The 22,115-nt window shown below is 44.3% G+C and overlaps 2 protein-coding genes and 1 long non-coding RNA gene across 4 annotated transcripts in view; 2 read left to right on the top strand and 1 right to left on the bottom strand.

Moving 5' to 3' along the window:
• Positions 1 to 4,159: 4,159 nt before the first annotated feature.
• On the top strand, positions 4,160 to 7,117 carry LOC115188940 (guanine nucleotide-binding protein G(I)/G(S)/G(O) subunit gamma-13-like). Of its 2 annotated transcripts, none has more exons than XM_029747775.1 (2): positions 4,160 to 4,313; positions 6,310 to 7,117. In XM_029747775.1, exons 1-2 carry the CDS (start codon positions 4,216 to 4,218, stop codon positions 6,413 to 6,415), a joined length of 204 nt encoding a protein of 67 aa, XP_029603635.1. In that variant the 5' UTR covers positions 4,160 to 4,215; the 3' UTR covers positions 6,416 to 7,117. The 2 variants fall into 2 exon arrangements, 1 of the variants encoding a protein (XP_029603635.1); XR_003876638.1 differs by lacking the exon at positions 6,310 to 7,117 and adding an exon at positions 6,120 to 6,200 and having other exon boundaries at positions 4,226 to 4,313.
• Positions 7,118 to 7,903: 786 nt separating this feature from the next.
• Positions 7,904 to 20,710, bottom strand: LOC115188947 (uncharacterized). The gene is made up of 3 exons (XR_003876651.1): positions 20,378 to 20,710; positions 19,927 to 20,058; positions 7,904 to 8,420 (listed from the first exon to the last, which is right to left on the bottom strand). It is a non-coding gene; the product is annotated as an uncharacterized LOC115188947 (long non-coding RNA).
• The window catches only part of LOC115188941 (protein FAM83G), a 28,152-nt gene continuing 26,674 nt past the window's right edge, over positions 20,638 to 22,115 (top strand). Inside the window, exon 1 of the mRNA XM_029747776.1 lies at positions 20,638 to 22,115. This exon is cut by the window's right edge and continues 71 nt beyond it. Within this exon, the coding sequence (XP_029603636.1) occupies positions 21,713 to 22,115 (403 nt within the window). The 5' untranslated portion in view covers positions 20,638 to 21,712.

Below are 22,115 nucleotides of genomic sequence, written 5' to 3'. Positions count from 1 at the left end.
TGTAGACTGTATAGATATGTCTGGTAGCAGAGTGTAGACTGTATAGATATGTCTGGTAGCAGAGTGTAGACTGTATAGATATGTCTGGTAGCAGAGTGTAGACTGGTAGCAGAGTGTAGACTGTATAGATATGTCTGGTAGCAGAGTGTAGACTGTATAGATATGTCTGGTAGCAGAGTGTAGACTGTATAGATATGTCTAGTAGCAGAGTGTAGTCTGTATAGATATGTCTGGTAGCAGAGTGTAGACTGGTAGCAGAGTGTAGACTGTATAGATATGTCTGGTAGCAGAGTGTAGACTTGTAGCAGAGTGTAGACTGTATAGATATGTCTGGTAGCAGAGTGTAGACTGTATAGATATGTCTGGTAGCAGAGTGTAGACTGGTAGCAGAGTGTAGTCTGTATAGATATGTCTGGTAGCAGAGTGTAGACTGGTAGCAGAGTGTAGACTGTATAGATATGTCTGGTAGCAGAGTGTAGACTGGTAGCAGAGTGTAGACTGTATAGATATGTCTGGTAGTAGAGTATAGACTGGTAGCAGAGTGTAGACTGGTAGCAGAGTGTAGACTATATAGATATGTCTGGTAGCAGAGTGTAGACTGGTAGCAGAGTGTAGACTGGTAGCAGAGTGTAGACTGTATTGATATGTCTGGTAGCAGAGTGTAGACTGGTAGCAGAGTGTAGACTGTATAGATATGTCTGGTAGCAGAGTGTAGTCTGTATAGATATGTCTGGAAGCAGAGTGTAGACTGGTAGCAGAGTGTAGACTGTATAGATATGACTGGTAGCAGAGTGTAGACTGTATAGATATGACTGGTAGCAGAGTGTAGACTGGTAGCAGAGTGTAGACTGGTAGCAGAGTGTAGACTGTATACATATGTCTGGTAGCAGGGTGTAGACTGTATAGATATGACTGGTAGCAGAGTGTAGACTGGTAGCAGAGTGTAGACTGTATAGATATGTCTGGTAGCAGAGTGTAGTCTGTATAGATATGACTGGTAGCAGAGTGTAGACTGGTAGCAGAGTGTAGACTGGTAGCAGAGTGTAGTCTGTATAGATATGTCTGGTAGCAGAGTGTAGACTGGTAGCAGAGTGTTGTCTGTATAGATATGTCTGGTAGCAGAGTGTAGACTGGTAGCAGAGTGTAGACTGGTAGCAGAGTGTAGACTGTATAGATATGTCTGGTAGCAGAGTGTAGACTGGTAGCAGAGTGTAGACTGTATAGACATGTCTGGTAGCAGAGTGTTGACTGGTAGCAGAGTGTAGACTGGTAGCAGAGTGTAGACTGGTAGCAGAGTGTGTATAATGTAATGTGTATATAATGTAATGTGTGTATTATGTAATATGTGTATATTGTAACGTGTGAATTATGTAATCTGTGTATTATGTAATGTGTGTATTATGTAATGTGTGTATTATGTAATGTGTGTATATTGTAACGTGTGTATTATGTAATCTGTGTATTATGTAATCTGTGTATTATGTAATGTGTGTATTATGTAATGTGTGTATTATGTAATGTGTGTATATTGTAACGTGTGTATTATGTAATCTGTGTATTATGTAATGTGTGTATTATGTAATGTGTGTATTATGTAATGTGTGTATATTGTAACGTGTGTATTATGTAATGTGTGTATATTGTAACGTGTGTATTATGTAATGTGTGTATTATATAGTGTGTGTATTATGTAGTGTGTATTATGTAACGTGTGTATTATGTAATGTGTGTATTATGTAATGTGTGTATTATGTAATGTGTGTATTATGTAATGTGTGTATTATGTAATGTGTGTATTATGTAGTGTGTGTATTATGTAATGTGTGTATTATGTAATGTGTGTATTATGTAATGTGTGTATTATGTAACCCATGTATTATGTAATGTGTGTATATTGTAATGTGTGTATTATGTAATGTGTGTATTATGTAACCTGTGTATTATATAAGGTGTGTATATTGTAATGTGTGTATTATGTAATGTGTGTATTATGTAATGTGTGTATTATGTAACCTGTGTATTATGTAATGTGTGTATTATGTAATGTGTGTATTATGTAACCTGTGTATCATGTAATGTGTGTATATTGTAATGTGTGTATTATGTAATGTGTGTATATTGTAATGTGTGTATTATGTAATGTGTGTATTGTGTAATGTGTGTATATTGTAATGTGTGTATTGTGTAATGTGTGTATTATACAACGTGTGTATTATGTAATGTGTGTATTATGTAATGTGTGTATTATGTAATGTGTGTATTATGTAAAGTGTGTATTATGTAATGTAATGTCTGTATTATGTAACCTGTGTATTATGTAACCTGTGTAATATGTAATGTGTGTATATTGTAATGTGTGTATTATGTAATGTGTGTATTGTGTAATGTGTGTATATTGTAATGTGTGTATTGTTTAATGTGTGTATTATATAACGTGTGTATTATGTAATGTGTGTATTATGTAATGTGTGTATTATGTAATGTGTGTATTATGTAATGTGTGTATTATGTAATGTGTGTATTATGTAATGTGTGTATTATGTAATGTGTATTATGTAATGTGTGTATTATGTAATGTAATGTGTGTATTATGTAACCTGTGTATTATGTAATGAGTGTATTATGTGTGTATTATGTAATGTGTGTATTATGTAATGTGTGTATTATGTAATGTGTATTATGTAATGTGTGTATTATGTAATGTAATGTGTGTATTATGTAACCTGTGTATTATGTAATGAGTGTACTATGTAATGTGTGTATTATGTAATGTGTGTATTATGTAATGTGTGTATAATGTAATGTGTGTATTATGTAATGTGTATTATGTAATGTGTGTATTATGTAATGTAATGTGTGTATTATGTAACCTGTGTATTATGTAATGTGTGTATTATGTAATGTGTGTATATTGTAATGTGTGTATTATGTAATGTGTATTATGTAATGTGTGTATTATGTAATGTAATGTGTGTATTATGTAACCTGTGTATTATGTAATGTGTGTATTATGTAATGTGTGTATTATGTAATGTGTGTATAATGTAATGTGTGTCTTATGTAATGTGTGTATTATGTAATGTGTATTATGTAATGTGTGTATTATGTAATGTAATGTGTGTACTATGTAACCTGTGTATTATGTAATGTGTGTATTATGTAATGTGTGTATTATGTAATGTGTGTTATGTAATGTGTGTATAATGTAATGTTTGTATTATGTAATGTGTGTATAATGTAGTGTGTGTATAATGTAATGTGTGTATTATGTAATGTGTGTATTATGTAATGTGTGTATTATGTAATGTAATGTGTGTATTATGTAACCTGTGTATTATGTAATGTGTGTATTATGTAATGTGTGTATTATGTAATGTGTGTATAATGTAATGTGTGTATTATGTAATGTGTATTATGTAATGTGTGTATTATGTAATGTAATGTGTGTATTATGTAACCTGTGTATTATGTAATGTGTGTATAATGTTTTGTGTGTATTATGTAATGTATGTATTATGTAACCTGTGTATTATGTAACCCGTGTATTATGTAACGTGTGTATTATGTAATGTAATGTGTGTATTATGTATTGTGTGTATTATGTAATGTGTGTATTATGTAATGTGTGTATTATGTAACCTGTGTATTATGTAATGTGTGTATAATGTAACGTTTGTATTATGTAATGTGTGTATTATGTAATGTGTGTATTATGTAATGTGTGTATTATGTAATGTAATGTGTGTATTATGTAACCTGTGTATTATGTAATGTGTGTATAATGTAATGTGTGTATTATGTAATGTGTATTATGTAATGTGTGTATTATGTAATGTAATGTGTGTATTATGTAACCTGTGTATTATGTAACCTGTGTATTATGTAATGTGTGTATAATGTAATGTGTGTATAATGTAATGTGTGTATATTGTAATGTGTGTATAATGTATTGTGTGTATTATGTAACCTGTGTATTGTGTAATGTGTGTATTATGTAATGTGTGTATTATGTAATGTGTGTATTATGTACTGTGTGTATTATGTAATGTGTGTATTATGTAATGTGTGTATTATGTAATGTGTGTATTATGTACTGTGTGTATTATGTAATGTGTGTATTATGTAATGTGTGTATTATGTAATGTGTGTATTATGTAATGTGTGTATTATGTAATGTGTGTATTATGTAATGTGTGTATTATGTAATGGGAGCAGATGGAGGACCTGGACCTTCCCCAGATGAAGAGAGAGGTGGACAGTCTTCAGTACCAGCTGGCCATCAACAGAGAGAAATCATCCATCACTGTTACTGAGTACGTAGTGTCCTTCTGGTCTCTGTCCCAGTGTCCCTCTGGTCTCTGTCCCCAGTGTCCTTCTGGTCTCTGTCCCAGTGTCCTTCTGGTCTCTACCCCCAGTGTCCTTCTGGTCTCTGTCCCAGTGTCCTTCTGGTCTCTGTCCCAGTGTCCTTCTGGTCTCTGTCCCCAGTGTCCTTCTGGTCTCTGTCCCCAGTGTCCTTCTGGTCTCTACCCCCAGTGTCCTTCTGGTCTCTGTCCCAGTGTCCTTCTGGTCTCTGTCCCAGTGTCCTTCTGGTCTCTGTCCCAGTGTCCTTCTGGTCTCTACCCCCAGTGTCCTTCTGGTCTCTGTCCCAGTGTCCTTCTGGTCTCTACCCCCAGTGTCCTTCTGGTCTCTACCCCCAGTGTCCTTCTGGTCTCTGTCCCAGTGTCCTCCTGGTCTCTGTCCCAGTGTTCTTCTGGTCTCTGTCCCCAGTGTCCTTCTGGTCTCTGTCCCAGTGTCCTTCTGGTCTCTGTCCCAGTGTCCTTCTGGTCTCTGTCCCCAGTGTCCTTCTGGTCTCTGTCCCCAGTGTCCTTCTGGTCTCTGTCCCCAGTGTCCTTCTGGTCTCTGTCCCCAGTGTCCTTCTGGTCTCTGTCCCCAGTAGTCCTTCTGGTCTCTGTCCCCAGTGTCCTTCTGGTCTCTGTCCCAGTGTCCTTCTGGTCTCTACCCCCAGTGTCCTTCTGGTCTCTGTCCCAGTGTCCTTCTGGTCTCTGTCCCCAGTGTCCCTCTGGTCTCTACCCCCAGTGTCCTTCTGGTCTCTGTCCCCAGTGTCCTTCTGGTCTCTGTCCCCAGTGTCCTTCTGGTCTCTGTCCCCAGTGTCCTTCTGGTCTCTGTCCCCAGTGTCCTTCTGGTCTCTGTCCCAGTGTCCTTCTGGTCTCTGTCCCAGTGTCCTTCTGGTCTCTGTCCCAGTGTCCTTCTGGTCTCTGTCCCAGTGTCCTTCTGGTCTCTGTCCCAGTGTCCTTCTGGTCTCTGTCCCAGTGTCCTTCTGGTCTCTGTCCCAGTGTCCCTTCTGGTCTCTGTCCCAGTGTCCTTCTGGTCTCTGTCCCAGTGTCCTTCTGGTCTCTGTCCCAGTGTCCTTCTGGTCTCTGTCCCCAGTGTCCTTCTGGTCTCTGTCCCCAGTGTCCTTCTGGTCTCTACCCCCAGTGTATTTCTGTTTAGGCAGAAACATTGAAATGTGAATGGTTCGGATTGTTGGGTCAGGTTGTAAAAACAAAAGTCTCATCTAGGATTCAATCTCGCAACCTTGTCTAAGTCCGGGATTCAAACTAGCAACCTTGTCTAAGTCTGGGATTCAATCTAGCAACCTTGTCTAAGTCTGGGATTCAATCTAGCAATCTTGTCTAAGTCTGGGATTCAATCTAGCAACCTTGTCTAAGTCTGGGATTCAATCTAGCAATCTTGTCTAAGTCCGGGATTCAATCTAGCAACCTTGTCGACGTCTGGGATTCAATCTAGCAACCTTGTCTCAGTCTGGGATTCAAACCCATCGTGGGTTTTTAAAGGCAAATGTTTCCGCGTTCGGGGAGATCCTATTCGCGGTAAAACGCTGTCGGCCCAATCAGAACCTTTAAAAAACACCTACAACCTAAACCTGAGATCGGATTGAATCCCAGTGCATCGAGGGGTGTGGTCTAACAGGGTATGGTCTAACGGGGTGTGGTCTAACAGGGTATGGTCTAACAGGGTGTGTGTGTGTGTGTGTGTGTGTGTGTGTGTGTGTGTGTGTGTGTGTGTGTGTGTGTGTGTGTGTGTGTGTGTGTGTGTGTGTGTGTGTGTTCTCTCGGCAGGCTGGTGAAATGGATCGAGGGGTGTGGTCTAACAGGGGTGTGGTCTAACGGGGGTGTGGTCTAACAGGGTGTGTGTGTGTGTGTGTGTGTGTGTGTGTGTGTGTGTGTGTGTGTGTGTGTGTGTGTGTGTGTGTGTGTGTGTGTGTGTGTATGGTGTATGTGTGTGTGTGTGTGTGTGTTCTCTCGGCAGGCTGGTGAAATGGATCGAGGGGTGTGTGTGTGATGACCCGTTCCTGAACCCGGAGCTGATGAGGGCCAACCCCTGGGTGGAGAAAGGCAAATGTGTGATCCTCTAACGGACACACACACACACACACACACACACACACACACACACACACACACACACACACACACACACACACACACACACACACACACACACACACACACCAAGTTATCCCGTCCTATTTATTTGTACATCCTGGTTTTAGTTGAAAGTAGTCCCCTTCCTTCCTGTGAGCAGAATGTCCTACATTGAAAGTAGTCCCCTTCCTTCCTGTGAGCAGAATGTCCTGCATTGAAAGTAGTCCCCTTCCTTCCTGTGAGCCGAATGTCCTGCATTGAAAGTAGTCCCCTTCCTTTGTTAAAATAACCAGATAGAAGTTTTTTGTTATCTAAAATCACAATTTTAATTGGCTGTTTCCACTGTCAATCAGAACACAAATGTTTTTATTGGCTGTTTCCACTGTCAATCAGAATACAAATGTTTTTATTGGCTGTTTCCACTGTCAATCAGAATACAAATGTTTTTATTGGCTGTTTCCACTGTCAATCAGAATACACTGTTTTTATTGGCTGTTTCCACTGTCAATCAGAATACACTGTTTTTATTGGCTGTTTCCACTGTCAATCAGAATACACTGTTTTTATTGGCTGTTTCCACTGTCAATCAGAATACACTGTTTTTATTTGCTGTTTCCACTGTCAATCAGAATACACTGTTTTTATTGGCTGTTTCCACTGTCAATCAAACATAATAAAGAGGTGGTTTGACAGATTGACTCGTGGTCATTTACACTCTAACACTAACGTGTGTGTGTGTACGGTGTGTGTGTGTGTGTATATTAATGTGTGTGTGGTGTGTGTTATAGCAGTCCCCCCCCCCCCGGGGACTGAGACAGTAATATCAGCCCCCAGACTGCCCCGTGTCCCTGAAGGCAGGATGGTATTTATTGTGATGAATCTTACCCTGAAGGCAGGTTGGTATTTATTGTGATGAATCTTACCCTGAAGGCAGTTCTGCAAAGGGGTCACTAGCTGGTACAGTCACAAAGTAATAACATTGGATTTTAAACCTAACCCCTAACCCTTAACCCCTAACCCCTAACCCTTAACCCCTAACCCTTAACCCCTAACCCCTAACCCTTAACCCCTAACCCTTAACCCATAACCCCTAACCCTTAACCCCAACCTTAACCCTTAACCCTAACCCCTAACCCCTAACCCTAACCCTAACCCCTAACCTCTAACCCCTAACCCCTAACCCCTAACCCTTAACCCCAACCTTAACCCTAACCACACTGCTAATCCATACCTTAAATTAAGACCATAAAAAACTAAATACATTTCCACAAAGGTTTACGATATAGACAATTTTTAACAATCTGGCATATCTAGAGGAAATCGCTCCGTTCTGCCTTCAGGGCACGATTCATGACAAACATCAACCTGCAACTGGGAGAGGCAATGGGAAATCAGTAGGTTTTATTATTTATTATTAACCCCTGCATCACTAGCACAACGTGAAATCCATAACGAAATTGGTTTGACAATTAACGTGCTTTTTCCTGTTTTCAGTTTTAATTATGAAAAAGTACAATATATACACACAGACAAATGTACAACTTGTTTTTCCAACATAAAAGACAACAAATGATCCCATTGGTATTTTACCGGTGTTTATTGTAAGAGTTTAAATGTTTAATAAAGAGAGGATACATCTAAAAGACTATAAAAACTGTTCAGAGAATGTTACTTTAACGTCGACTCATAACGTCACACTATAACTTTCATGGGAGTCTTGTGGAAAGATGTTGTTTTGAGTGACGTCTTCAGCAACATTTTGCAGACGATTCCTGTAATATTTTCATCTCTTGTCAGACGCCGACAACCCAGTCGGCTGCAGACATTCACAAGGAGTTCCAGTGGTTTATTTGCAAGTATTCAAAGTAATACATAGATTGTAATTCCTTGTTGGAGCCCTCTCACATACAGGACAGTACATGAACGGATGCCACATATTCCACTCCAGCCGTTAACCACGAGCCTGTCCTCACCAATTAAGGTCCCACCAACTTCCTGTGGAACAGACAAGTTAAACAGTAAAATCTATCATAACAATGTCAAAAAAAAAAAATGCAAAGTGTTAAGATCCTAAAATAAAAAAACCGTTCAGTCATGTTCTAAAAGGGATAGCTGTTCTAGAACCTGTGATACTGAAACAGTTCAGGGTTAGAAACTGTTCTAGAACCTGTGATACTGAAACTGAAACAGTTTAGGGTTAGAAACTGTTCTAGAACCTGTGATCTAGAAACTGAAACAGTTCAGGGTTAGAAACTGTTCTAGAACCTGTGATCTAGAAACTGAAACAGTTTAGAGTTAGAAACTGTTCTAGAACCTGTGATCCAGAACCGAAACAGTTTAGGTTGATGATTTAACAGGCAGATAGAACTGGGATAGAAGCTGTTCTAGAACCTGTGATCCAGAAACTGAAACAGTTTAGGGTTAGAAACTGTTCTAGAACCTGTGATACAGAAACTGAAACAGTTTAGGGATATAAACTGTTCTAGAACCTGTGATCCAGAAACTGAAACATTTCAGGGTTAGAAACTGTTCTAGAACCTGTGATCCAGAAACTGAAACAGTTCAGGGATATAAACTGTTCTAGAACCTGTGATCCAGAAACTGCCTAGCAACCATTGTTCCTCACTAGACTGGTGCTCTGCATGTCTATTCTTTCAGTAGAGTGTTGTTCAGGTTGTGAAGTGGTATCTGTGTTTGTGGGACCACCTAGTGCTGGAATGAGGTGTCTGTTTGTTCCCAATTCTATCAGAAATTATGGTCACGCACGCACGCACGCACACGCACACACACACACACATACACACACACACACACACACACACACACACACACACACACACACACACACACACACACACACACACACACACACACACACACACACACACACACACACACACACACACACACACACACACGCACACCAGACATATGGACAGGGTCATTAGGAAGCTAATAACCAGTTGAATAATATCCTCCTGACCCCAACAGGACATCTCTCCTCCCCCTCGTCATCCTCAGGGCATCTCTCCTTCTGAAGATGAAGTCTCCTTCCCCTCGTCAGACTCAGGGGATCTGTCCTGTAAGGTGTTTTCACGTTTTGGGAGGATAAGATTTGAGTGAAGGGGATTGGTAATAACCTGTTTCCTCTTCCTGGGGTCCAAACAGGAAACAAAACATTCCACAGGGATGGTGGACCATGTTGACTCCAATGCTTCCCACAGTTGTGTCCAGTTGGCTGGATGTCCTTTGGATGGTCGACCATTCTTGATACACAATGGAAACGGTTGAGCGTGAAATTGTTGCAACCCCTATTACTAGCCTGTTCAACCTCTCTTTCGTATCGTCTGAGATCGCTAAAGACTGGAAAGCTGCCGCGGTCATCCCCCTCTTCAAAGGAGGGGACACTCTAGACCCAAACTGCTACAGACCTATTTCTATCCTACCCTGCCTTTCTAAGGTCTTTGAAAGCCAAGTTAACAAACAGATTACCGACTGTTTCGAATCTCACTGTACCTTCTCCGCTATGCAATCTGGTTTCTGAGCCACGCTCAAGGTCCTAAACGATATCATAGCCGACATCAATAAAAGACTATTCTGTGCAGCCGTATTTGTCGACATGGCCAAGGCTTTCGACTCTGTCAATCACCGTATTCTTATCAGCAGACTCAACAGCCTTGGTTTCTCTAATGACTGCCTCGCCTGGTTCACCAACTACTTCTCTGATAGAGTTCAGTGTGTCAAATCGGAGGGCCTGTTGTCCGAACCTCTGGTAGTCTCTATGGGGGTCCCACAGGGTTCAATTCTTGGGCCGACTATTTTCTCTGTATACATCAAAGATGTCGCTCTCGCTGCTAGTGATTCTCTGATCCACCTCTACGCAGACGACACCATTCTGTATACTGGCACTTCTTTGGACACTGTGTTAACTAACCTCCAGACGAGCTTCAATGCCATACAACTCTCCTTCCGTGGCCTCCAACTGCTCTTAAATGCAAGTAAAACCAAATGCATGCTCTTCAACCAATCGCTGCCCGCACCCGCCCGTCCAGCATCACTACTCTGGACGGTTCTGACTTATGTGGACAACTATAAATACCTAGATGTCTGGCTAGACTGTAATCTCTCCTTCCTGACTCACATTAAACATCTCCAATCCAAAATTAAATCTAGAATCGGCTTCCTATTTCACAACAAAGCCTCCTTCACTCATGCTACCAAACATACCCTCGTAAAACTGACCATCCTACCAATCCTCGACTTCGGCGATGTCATTTACAAAACAGCCTCCAACACTCTACTCAGCAAATTGGATGCAGTCTATCACAGTGCCATCCGTTTTGTCACCAAAGCCCCATTCACTACCCACCACTGCGACCTGTATGCTCTCGTTGGTTGGCCCTTGCTTCATACTCGTCGCCAAACCCACTGGCTCCAGGTCATCTACAAGTCTTTGCTAAGTAAAGCCCCGCCTTATCTCCGCTCACTGGTTACCATAGCAGCACCCACCTGTAGCACGCGCTCCAGCATGTATATCTCACTGGTCATCCCCAAAGCCAATTCCTCCTTTAGCCGCCTTTCCTTCCAGTTCTCTGCTGCCAATGACTGGAACGAACTGCAATAATCTCTGAAGCTGAAGACTCTTATCTCCCTCACTAGCTTTAAGCACCAGCTGTCAGAACAGCTCACAGATCACTGCACCTGTACATAGCCCATCTGTAAATAGCCCACCCAACTACCTCATCCCCTACTGTATTTATTTATTTATCTTGCTCCTTTGCACCCCAGTATCTCTACTTGCACATTCATCTTCTGCACACCCTACCACTCCAGTGTTTAATTGCTATATTGTAATTACTTTGCCACCATGGCCTATTCATTGCCTTACCTCTCTTATCCTACCTCATTTGCACACAATGTATATATACTTTTTCTATTGTGTTATTGACTGTCTGTTTGTTTTACTCCATGTGTAACTCTGTGTTGTTGTCTGTGTCCCACTGCTTTGCTTTATCTCGGCCAGGTCTCAGTTGTAAATGAGAACTTGTTCTCAACTGGCCTACCTGGTTAAATAAAGGTGAAATAAATCAAATTAACATAAAAAGGCACTTAAAAATGTTGTCTTGCCCATTCTGAACGAAACAATCCATGTGTCATTTGTCTCAAGGCTTAAAAACCCTTCTATATTAACCCGTCTCCTCCCCCTTCATCTACACCGATCGAAGTGGATTTAACTGTAGATCCACTGTAGAGTAGATCCATTTATCCACTGTAGAGCACTAGATCCATTTATCCACTGTAGAGATGCATTTATCCACTGTAGAGCACTAGATCCATTTATCCACTGTAGAGCACTAGATCCATTTATCCACTGTAGAGCACTAGATCCATTTATCCACTGTAGAGCACTAGATCCATTGATCCACTGTAGAGATCCATTTAACCACTGTAGAGTACTAGATCCATTTATCCACTGTAGAGATCCATTTATCCACTGTAGAGCACTAGATCAATTTATCCACTGTAGAGTACTAGATCCATTTATCCACTGTAGAGATCCATTTATCCACTGTAGAGCACTAGATCCATTTATCCACTGTAGATCACTAGATCCATTTATCCACTGTAGAGCACTAGATCCATTTATCCACTGTAGAGCACTAGATCCATTTATCCACTGTAGAGCACTAGATCCATTTATCCACTGTAGAGCACTAGATCCATTTATCCACTGTAGAGCACTAGATCCATTTATCCACTGTAGAGCACTAGATCCATTGATCCACTGTAGAGTAGATCAATTTATCCACTGTAGAGCACTAGATCCATTTATCCACTGTAGAGCACTAGATCCATTTATCCACTGTAGAGCACTAGATCCATTTATCCACTGTAGAGCACTAGATCCATTTATCCACTGTAGAGCACCAGATCCATTGATCCACTGTAGAGCACTAGATCCATTGATCCACTGTAGAGCACTAGATCCATTTATCCACTGTAGAGATCCATTTATCCACTGTAGAGCACTAGATCCATGTATCCACTGTAGAGCACTAGATCCATTTATCCACTGTAGAGCAGTAGATCCATTTATCCACTGTAGAGCACTAGATCCATTTATCCACTGTAGAGTTCTAGATCCATTTATCCACTGTAGAGCACTAGATCCATTTATCCACTGTAGAGCACTAGATCCATTTATCCACTGTAGAGCACTAGATCAATTTATCCACTGTAGAGCACTAGATCCATTTATCCACTGTAGAGTAGATCCATTTATCCACTGTAGAGCACTAGATCCATTTATCCACTGTAGAGCACTAGATCCATTTATCCACTGTAGAGCACTAGATCCATTTATCCCCTGTAGATCACTAGATCTTTCAGTCAGTCTGTGAGGGTAAAGAGTGTGTCTGCAGTCTGTGAGGGTAGAGAGTGGGTCAGCAGGCAGTCTGTGAGGGTAGAGAGTGGCTCTGCAGTCAGTCTGTGAGGGTAGAGAGTGGCTCTGCAGTCAGTCTGTGAGGGTAGAGAGGGGGTCTGCAGTCAGTCTGTGAGGTAAGGACATAAGGACAGCCAGTCTGTGAGGGTTGGGACAGCCAGTCTGTGAGGGTTGGGACAGCCAGTCTGTGAGGGTTAGGACAGCCAGTCTGTTAGCGTTAGGACAGCCAGTCTGTGAGGGTTAGGACAGCCAGTCTGTGAGGGTTAGGACAGCCAGTCTGTGAGGGTTAGGACAGCCAGTCTGTGAGGGTTAGGACAGCCAGTCTGTGAGGGTTAGGACAGCCAGTCTGTTAAGGTTAGGACAGCCAGTCTGTTAGGGTTAGGACAGCCAGTCTGTGAGGGTTAGGACAGCCAATCTGTGAGGGTTAGGACAGCCAGTCTGTGAGGGTTAGGACAGCCAGTCTGTAGGACCTGCCTTGTTGATAGTGTTGTTGAGAAGGTAGAGCAGGGCTTTATTATAGACAGACTTCTCCCCATTTTAGCTACTGTGGTATCAATATGTTTTGACCAGGACAGTTTACAATCCAGGGTTACACCAAGCAGTTTAGTCACCTCGTCTTGCTCAATTTCCACATCATTCATTACAAGATTGAGTTGAGGGTTTAAGGGTTTAGTGAAGGATTTGTCCCAAACACAATGCTTATATTTAGGACTAACTTATTCCTTGCCACCCACTCTGAAACTAACTGCAGCTCTTTGTTAAGTGTTGTAGTCATTTCAGTCGCTGTAGTGGCTGACGTGTACAGTGTTGAGTCATCGACGTAGATAAACACTCAGGCTTTACCCAAAGCCAGTGGCATGTCGTTAGTAAAGCTATTATAGCAGGGGGTGTAAAGCCATTATAACATGGGGTGTAAAGCCATTATAGCAGAGGGTGTAAAGCCATTATAGCAGGGGGTGTAAAGCCATTATAGCAGGGAGTGTAAAGCCATTATAGCAGGGGGTGTAAAGCCATTATAGCAGGGGGTGTAAAGCCATTATAGCAGGTGGTGTAAAGCCATTATAGCAGGGGGTGTAAAGCCATTACAGCAGGGGGTGTAAAGCCATTATAGCAGGGGGTGTAAAGCCATTATAGCAGGGGGTGTAAAGCCATTATAGCAGGGGGTGTAAAGCCATTATAGCAGGGGGTGTAAAGCCCTATTTGAGTCAGTAAAGAGGGCTTTACTGTTCTGAGGCAGCAGAATGACTTCAGCTTCCCTCCAGGCCTGAGGCCAACACACTCTCTAGTAGGCTTATTGCTGCTCTCACATATTGACCAGGCACACACACACACACACACACACACACACACACACACACACACACACACATAGAGCAGGGTAACAGCCTCCCTTATAAACAGACACACTGAGACAGAGAGACACTGAGACAGAGAGACAGAGACACACTGAGACAGAGAGACACTGAGACAGAGACACACTGAGACAGAGACACACTGAGACAGAGAGACACTGAGACACTGAGACAGAGAGACACTGAGACAGAGACATACTGAGACAGAGAGACACTGAGACATAGAGACACTGAGACACTGAGACAGAGAGACACTGAGACAGAGAGACAGTGAGACAGAGAGACAGTGAGACAGTGAGACACTGAGACAGAGAGACACTGAGACACTGAGACAGAGAGACAGTGAGACAGAGAGACAGTGAGACAGTGAGACACTGAGACAGAGAGACAGAGAGACACTGAGACAGAGAGACAGTGAGCAGCAGGAGACCTCTATAAGCCTGGAGAGAGAGACACTGAGACAGAGAGACAGTGAGCAGCAGGAGACCTCTATAAGCCTGGAGAGAGAGACAGTGAGACAGAGAGACAGTGAGCAGCAGGAGACCTCTATAAGCCTGGAGAGAGAGACACTGAGACAGAGAGACAGTGAGCAGCAGGAGACCTCTATAAGCCTGGAGAGAGAGCGGACCAGAGGACCAGAAGAGGAAACCCAGAATCCTAAGTCCAACCCAGAAGAACAGGACCAGTCAGTCAGCTGGGACCCAGAATACCCAGAACCGGCCCAGAATCGGCCCAGGCCACTACAGCCCCAGAACCAGCCCAGAACCGGCCCAGGCCACTACAGCCCCAGAACCAGCCCAGAACCGGCCCAGGCCACTACAGAACCAGCCCAGAACCGGCCCAGGCCACTACAGCCCCAGAACCCGCCCAGAACCGGCCCAGTCCACTACAGCCCCAGAACCAGCCCAGAATCGGCCCAGGCCACTACAACCCCAGAACCCGCCCAGAACCAGCCCAGAACCAGCCCAGAACCAGCCCAGAACCCGCCCAGAACCAGCCCAGAACCAGCCCAGAACCAGCGGACAGGACAGAGAGGTGAGGAGAGTGTGGAGGGTTCAGAACGAGACCAGACCAAAAATATGCCTTTAACCGTTAACCTGTTCTCGGTTCTGATTGGTGTTCTGTCTCTGTCCTCAGTTCTGATTGGTGGTTCTGATTGGTGTTCTGTCTCTGTCCTCGGTTCTGATTGGTGTTCTGTCTCTGTCCTCAGTTCTGATTGGTGTTCTGTCTCTGTCCTCAGTTCTGATTGGTGGTTCTGATTGGTGTTCTGTCTCTGTCCTCGGTTCTGATTGGTGTTCTGTCTCTGTCCTCGGTTCTGATTGGTTCTGATAACATTAATGTCAAGATGGCGACGGGAGTCATCAGAACCTTCCGTCTCTCGGCCACTTCCTCCTGCTATCTACCCATGATCCTCCAGCATTCCCCCATGGATGAGGAGGAAGAGGAGAGGGAGGAAGAGGAGGAGGTAAGACCTTATAACTCTTTTTAAACTTCTTACCTTTATCTCTGATATTAAATGTTTTTTTTATTGATTTGATAAAATAAATGATTATTGTTAATAATATTATTATTAGGAGAGGGAGGAAGAGGAAGGTGATGAGGAGGAGGAAGCTTTCTCAAACCCCGCCCCTTGCTCGTCAGATCTGACCAATCAGCTGCTTCGGTTCGCTGACACCATCAGCCGGGACGTCATGCGGTATTTCGGCTGTCGCCGCGACGACCCGGACGCCCGTGACATCGACGGCGACGACGACGACGACCGCGTCTCCACGGCGACGAGCGGACGACGGCGTTACTACGACGACCTGGTTAGGATGGCAACGGGAAGCCCGGAGTCCGCGTCCAGGGCCGACGGTCGCCGCGTCGCCGGGGGCGACGGAAGTCTCGGTCCGTTGGCCGAGTTGTTTGACTGTCGGATAGGGCGGAGCCGGGGACAATGTCGTCCAATGAACAAGAGACACCTCCCTCTCAGCTTCTGGAACGAGCCAATCCCCTGCCTCCCTGTGGGCACGCTCATTAGCGCTGACAACACGCGCACAGACCACAACACGCACTCGCACGACAACGTGCACTCACACCCGGACTTCAGTGACCTGCTGGCTTACTGGGACCCCAATCCTGACCTCACACACACCTGACCTCACACACACCTGACCTCACACACACCTGACCTCACACACACACCTGACCTCACACACACACCTGACCTCTCACACACACCTGACCTCACACACACCTGACCTCACACACACCTGACCTCACACACACCTGACCTCACACACACCTGACCTCACACACACACCGACCTCACACACACCTGATCTCTCACACACACCTGACCTCACACACACACCGACCTCACACACATACAGACAGCGATCTGACGGCGACACACTGAGTTCTGTTTAACAACGCTGGACGGTTCTGTTGTAATTATTGTTGTAATTGTAATGATGTTTTATTTATTTATCGATCATGTTTGTCTCATTGAATCTGAATTTGAAAGAGACATTTGAACTGTGAGGGGTGAAGATGTATGAATGTATTTCTATATGTATATATATTATATACATGTTTTTCTTTATTTACATTTTTTTCTACATCAAAACTATGAAATAACACATATGGAATCATGTAGTAACCAAAAAAGTGTTAAACAAATCAAAATATATTTTATATTTGAGATTCTTCAAAATAGCCAAAACTTTGCACACATCTTGGCATTCTGTCAACCAGCTTCACCTGGAATGCTTTTCCAACAGTCTTGAAGGAGTTCCCACATATGCTGAGCACTTGTCTGCTTTTCCTTCACTCTGCGGTTCCAACTCATCCCAAACCATCTCAATTGAGTTGAGGTCAGGGGATTGTGGAGGCCAGGTCATCTGATGCAGCGGTCCATCACTTTCCTTCTTGGTCAAATAGCCCTTACACAGCCTGGAGGTGTGTTGGGTCATTGTCCTATGAAAAACAAATGATAGTCCCACTAAGCGCAAACCAGATGTGATGGCGTATCGCTGCAGAATGCTGCGGTAGCCATGCTGGTTAAGTGTGCCATGAATTCTAAATAAATCACAGACAGTCTCACCAGCAAAGCACCATCACACCTCCTCCTCCATGCTTCACGGTGGGAACCACACATGCAGAGATCATCCGTTCACCTACTCTGAGTCTCACAAAGACACGGCGGTTGGAACTAAAAATCTAAAATTTGGACTCATCAGACCAAAGGACAGATTTCCACTGGTCTAATGTCCACTGCTCGTGATTCTTGGTCCAAGCAAGTCTCTTCTTCTTATTGGTGTCCTTTAGTAGCGGTTTCCTGGCAGCGATTCAGCCATGAAGGTCTGATTCACACAGTCTCCTCTGAACAGTTGATGTTGAGATGTGTCTGTTACTTGAACTCTGTGAAGCATTTATTTGGGCTGCGATCTGAAGTGCAGTTAACTATAATGAACTTATCCTCTGCAGCAGAGGGAACTCTGGGTCTTCCTTTCCTGTGGCGGTCCTCATGAGGCTGGTAACTCTGGGTCTTTCCTGTGGCGGTCCTCATGAGGCTGGTAACTCTGGGTCTTTCCTGTGGCGGTCCTCATGAGGCTGGTAACTCTGGGTCTTTCCTGTGGCGGTCCTCATGAGGCTGGTAACTCTGGGTCTTCCTTTCCTGTGGCGGTCCTCATGAGAGCCAGTTTCTTCATGATGGTTTTTGCGACTGCATTGAAAATTCTTGACATTTTCCAGATTGACTGACCTTCATGTCTTAAAGTAATGATGGACTGTCGTTTCTCTTTGCTTATTTGAGATGTTCTTGCCATAGTATGGACTTGGTCTTTTACCAAATAGGGCTATCTTCTGTATACCCCCCCACCTTGTCACAACACAACTGACTGGTTCAAACGCACAAAGGAGAGAAATTCCACAAATTAACTTTTAACAAGGCACACCTGTTAATTGAAATGCATTCCAGGTGACTACCTCATGAAGCTGGTTGAGAGAATGTCAAGAATGTGCAAAGCTGTCACCAAGACAAAAGGTGGCTACTTTGGAGAATCTAAAATATAAATATATTTTGATTTGTTTAACCCTTTTTTGGTTACTACATGATTCCATATGTGTTATTTCATAGTTTTGATGTCTTCGCTATTATTCTACAATGTAGAAAATAGTAAAAATAAAAACCCTGAAATAAAGTAGGTGTGTCCAAACATTCGACTGGTTCTGTATATGTATTGGTTTGTATTTATGTAACACGTATAGAGATACATTATACAGTTAGTACTGTATTGTACCTAGTGGTTAGAGTGGAGGGGCGGTAGGTATCCTAGTGGTTAGAGTGTAGAGGCGGCAGGTAGCCTAGTGGTTAGAGTGTAGAGGTGGCAGGTAGCCTAGTGGTTAGAGTGGAGAGGCGGCAGGTAGCCTAGTGGTTAGAGTGTAGAGGCGGCAGGTAGCCTAGTGGTTAGAGTGGAGGGGCGGCAGGTAGCCTAGTGGTTAGAGTGTAGAGGCGGCAGGTAGCCTAGTGGTTAGAGTGTAGAGGAGGCAGGTAGCCTAGTGGTTAGAGTGTATAGGCGGCAGGTAGCCTAGTGGTTAGAGTGTAGAGGCGGCAGGTAGCCTAGTGGTTAGAGTGTAGAGGCGGCAGGTAGCCTAGTGGTTAGAGTGTAGAGGCGGCAGGTAGCCTAGTGGTTAGAGTGTAGAGGTGGCAGGTAGCCTAGTGGTTAGAGTGTAGAGGAGGCAGGTAGCCTAGTGGTTAGAGTGTAGAGGCGGCAGGTAGCCTAGTGGTTAGAGTGTAGAGGCGGCAGGTAGCCTAGTGGTTAGAGTGTAGAGGCGGCAGGTAGCCTAGTGGTTAGAGTGGAGGGGCGACAGGTAGCCTAGTGGTTAGAGTGTAGAGGCGGCAGGTAGCCTAGTGGTTAGAGTGGAGGGGCGGCAGGTAGCCTAGTGGTTAGAGTGTAGAGGCGGCAGGTAGCCTAGTGGTTAGAGTGTAGAGGAGGCAGGTAGCCTAGTGGTTAGAGTGTAGAGGCGGCAGGTAGCCTAGTGGTTAGAGTGTAGAGGCGGCAGGTAGCCTAGTGGTTAGAGTGTAGAGGCGGCAGGTAGCCTAGTGGTTAGAGTGTAGAGGCGGCAGGTAGCCTAGTGGTTAGAGTGTAGAGGTGGCAGGTAGCCTAGTGGTTAGAGTGTAGAGGAGGCAGGTAGCCTAGTGGTTAGAGTGTAGAGGCGGCAGGTAGCCTAGTGGTTAGAGTGTAGAGGCGGCAGGTAGCCTAGTGGTTAGAGTGTAGAGGCGGCAGGTAGCCTAGTGGTTAGAGTGGAGGGGCGACAGGTAGCCTAGTGGTTAGAGTGTAGAGGCGGCAGGGTAGCCTAGTGGTTAGAGTTTAGAGGATACATTCTACACCACCCAGAGACATTCTACACCACCCAGAGACATTCTACACCACCCAGAGACATTCTACACCACCCAGAGACATGAAGGATACATTCTACACCACCCAGAGTCATTCTACACCACCCAGAGATATGAAGGATACATTCTACACCACCCAGAGACATTCTCCACCACCCAGAGACATTCTACACCACCCAGAGTCATTCTACACCACCCAGAGACATTCTACACCACCCAGAGACATTCTACACCACCCAGAGTCATTCTACACCACCCAGAGACATTCTACACCACCCAGAGACATTCTACACCACCCAGAGTCATTCTACACCACCCACTCACCGCTCGGCATGAGTTCGATGACCAGTTTGGGGAAGGCGATGTTGGAACAGCCCACCTCCGCTCCGCACACACACACACACACACACACACACACGCTCAGACACTCCTCTGGATCCACACAGACCACCGAGTCTGGAAAACACAATTATTACCCTGGTTTATACTGGGTATTATACACACACACACACACACACACACACACACACACACACACACACACACACACACTCCTCTGGATCCAGACAGACAGACAGACAGACAGACAGACAGACAGACAGACAGACAGACAGACAGACAGACAGACAGACAGACAGACAGACAGACAGACAGACAGACAGACAGACAGACCTGGCTGATGTTATCTACTGTTATTCAGAACCTGCCATGTTCATTATCCTAACGCCTCGATCACACCAACAGGAAACTGACGCAACAAAAGTTCAACATTCACCTTCTGCTCCCGTTTCTGTCAAACCGTTTTGAAGCGTATGTCCGATAAATCCAACGTCCGCACCACAAAGAACGCGTCGCAAAGGCATCTGCTACGCAAAGCTGCAAGGCAAACGCAGCGTTACATAGGAAATGAATGTACTTCTACCGAGAATAAAAAAAAATCCAAACACAGTCGGTGTGACCGAGGCATCAATTCTGACTAAAACCTGGATCCCTTCTAGCCACGACCCAGACATCCGGGTAATGGTGTTTCTAGGTTTCCTCACCCACTAACCGGACACTCCGCCCTCCACTCCCCCGGTGAGAACAGCTTCCGTTAACGAGTTATTACAGACAGACACGTTAGAGATTCTCCGCGATTTCGGTGGATCTTTAGCGGTTATTTATCCGTCGGTATTATTAACCGGTCGTTTTATATTCGGGATTGTTTTGGGGGGTTTATAAAAAGGAAAACATTACTTCTGGAAGAAACAACGAACAAGAGTTTTTATCACGAAACTGCTTCAACTTTCACCCGTTTGGTGGAGGAACGGAACGGGGGATCTAGGAAGTGTTTTCGTTTCCAGTCAAATAAAAACCGAGAGAAATAAAATTTAAAAAAAGAGACAAGTAGAGTTTATTTTCCCTGTAAAAGTTGTTTTTTAAAACCGCAGACAGACGAGACTTGTTTTAAAAAAAAGAGTCTCGTCATCAGAAGAGTTGAACAAGTTACCGACGTCCGGTTGGATTAAAGAACAGCTGCTGTCTGACTCAGACTAACACACATCCCGGACCGGGGACTTCTACCGGAACGGGGATTTGTGTGACGGGCGTGGCGGAGGATTTCTCCAGGGTTTACCTGCGTGTTTGTACACGAAGATGTGGGGGGGTTTTGAGTTTCCACTGTGATAATCTCACACAGAGAGACATTTCACATTCAGTCTGGAACATTTTACTTCCGCTTTATCGTATTCTGTGTGTTTTTTTATTTTACAACACGACGAGACGCACCCGACTCCCGTTTGGACGAGCCGGTACTTTTTATATGGTGCTACCGGTTAATAACCCGTCGGTCTGTCTCGGGTTTCTGTCGGGTTTTTTACCAGGAGAAAAGTTTTATGTATTTAGTGTTTTATGGGAAACAAGTCGTGGGAAACACGGATACCAATACAACATGAGACATGAGTTGAACTCTTTCAGAGAAAAAAAGGTTTTGATTAAAAAAAAAATCTCCCATGTTAATTTAACCCGTCATGTTCTTCAGTAACAGTCCGTTCTGTAATATCTATCTGGTTATATATTATTGATCCGTCCGGGATTTTGATCAGTCAGGTATTGATCAAGTGTAGAAGCCATGGCTCTGTCTCAGGTACAGTGTCTAGACGAGCATCACATCAATTGGCGAATAACCGAGTCCAAACCCGAGTTCTTCTACAGCGAGGACCAACGTCTCGCTTTAGAGGTTCTGCTAACCGGTGGACGAGATGCCTTCAACAACTACCTCATCGACCACGATCTACGACACTTCCTGTCCGAACCGGAACTCTTACGGCTGGAGGGCGACGCGGCGGAGGTCTACCAGCCAGGGAACGAGGCGGGAGCGAACGAAGCGTCCGCGAAGGAGGACGACGGGGGGAAAAACGGACCGCTGTCGTTACAGTACTGGCCCGACCGCTCTGAAGGTTCGATACCCGACCTGGATCTGGGCTGGCCCGACGCCGCGTCCTACCGAGGAGTGACCCGGGTCAACGTGCACG

Source organism: Salmo trutta, unplaced genomic scaffold (genome assembly GCF_901001165.1).
Source record: "Salmo trutta unplaced genomic scaffold, fSalTru1.1, whole genome shotgun sequence".
Classification (NCBI taxonomy): Eukaryota; Metazoa; Chordata; class Actinopteri; order Salmoniformes; family Salmonidae; genus Salmo; species Salmo trutta.
Note: the sequence above shows the minus strand (reverse complement) of the source record. Positions and strands in the feature narration are given on the sequence as shown.

Coding starts and splice junctions, on each gene's coding strand:
- LOC115188940 (XM_029747775.1), top strand. CDS start 4,216: ATGGAGGACCTGGACCTTCCCCAGATGAAGAGAGAGGTGGACAGTCTT. Junction 4,314..6,309: donor TCATCCATCACTGTTACTGA/GTACGTAGTGTC, acceptor TTCTCTCGGCAG/GCTGGTGAAATGGATCGAGG.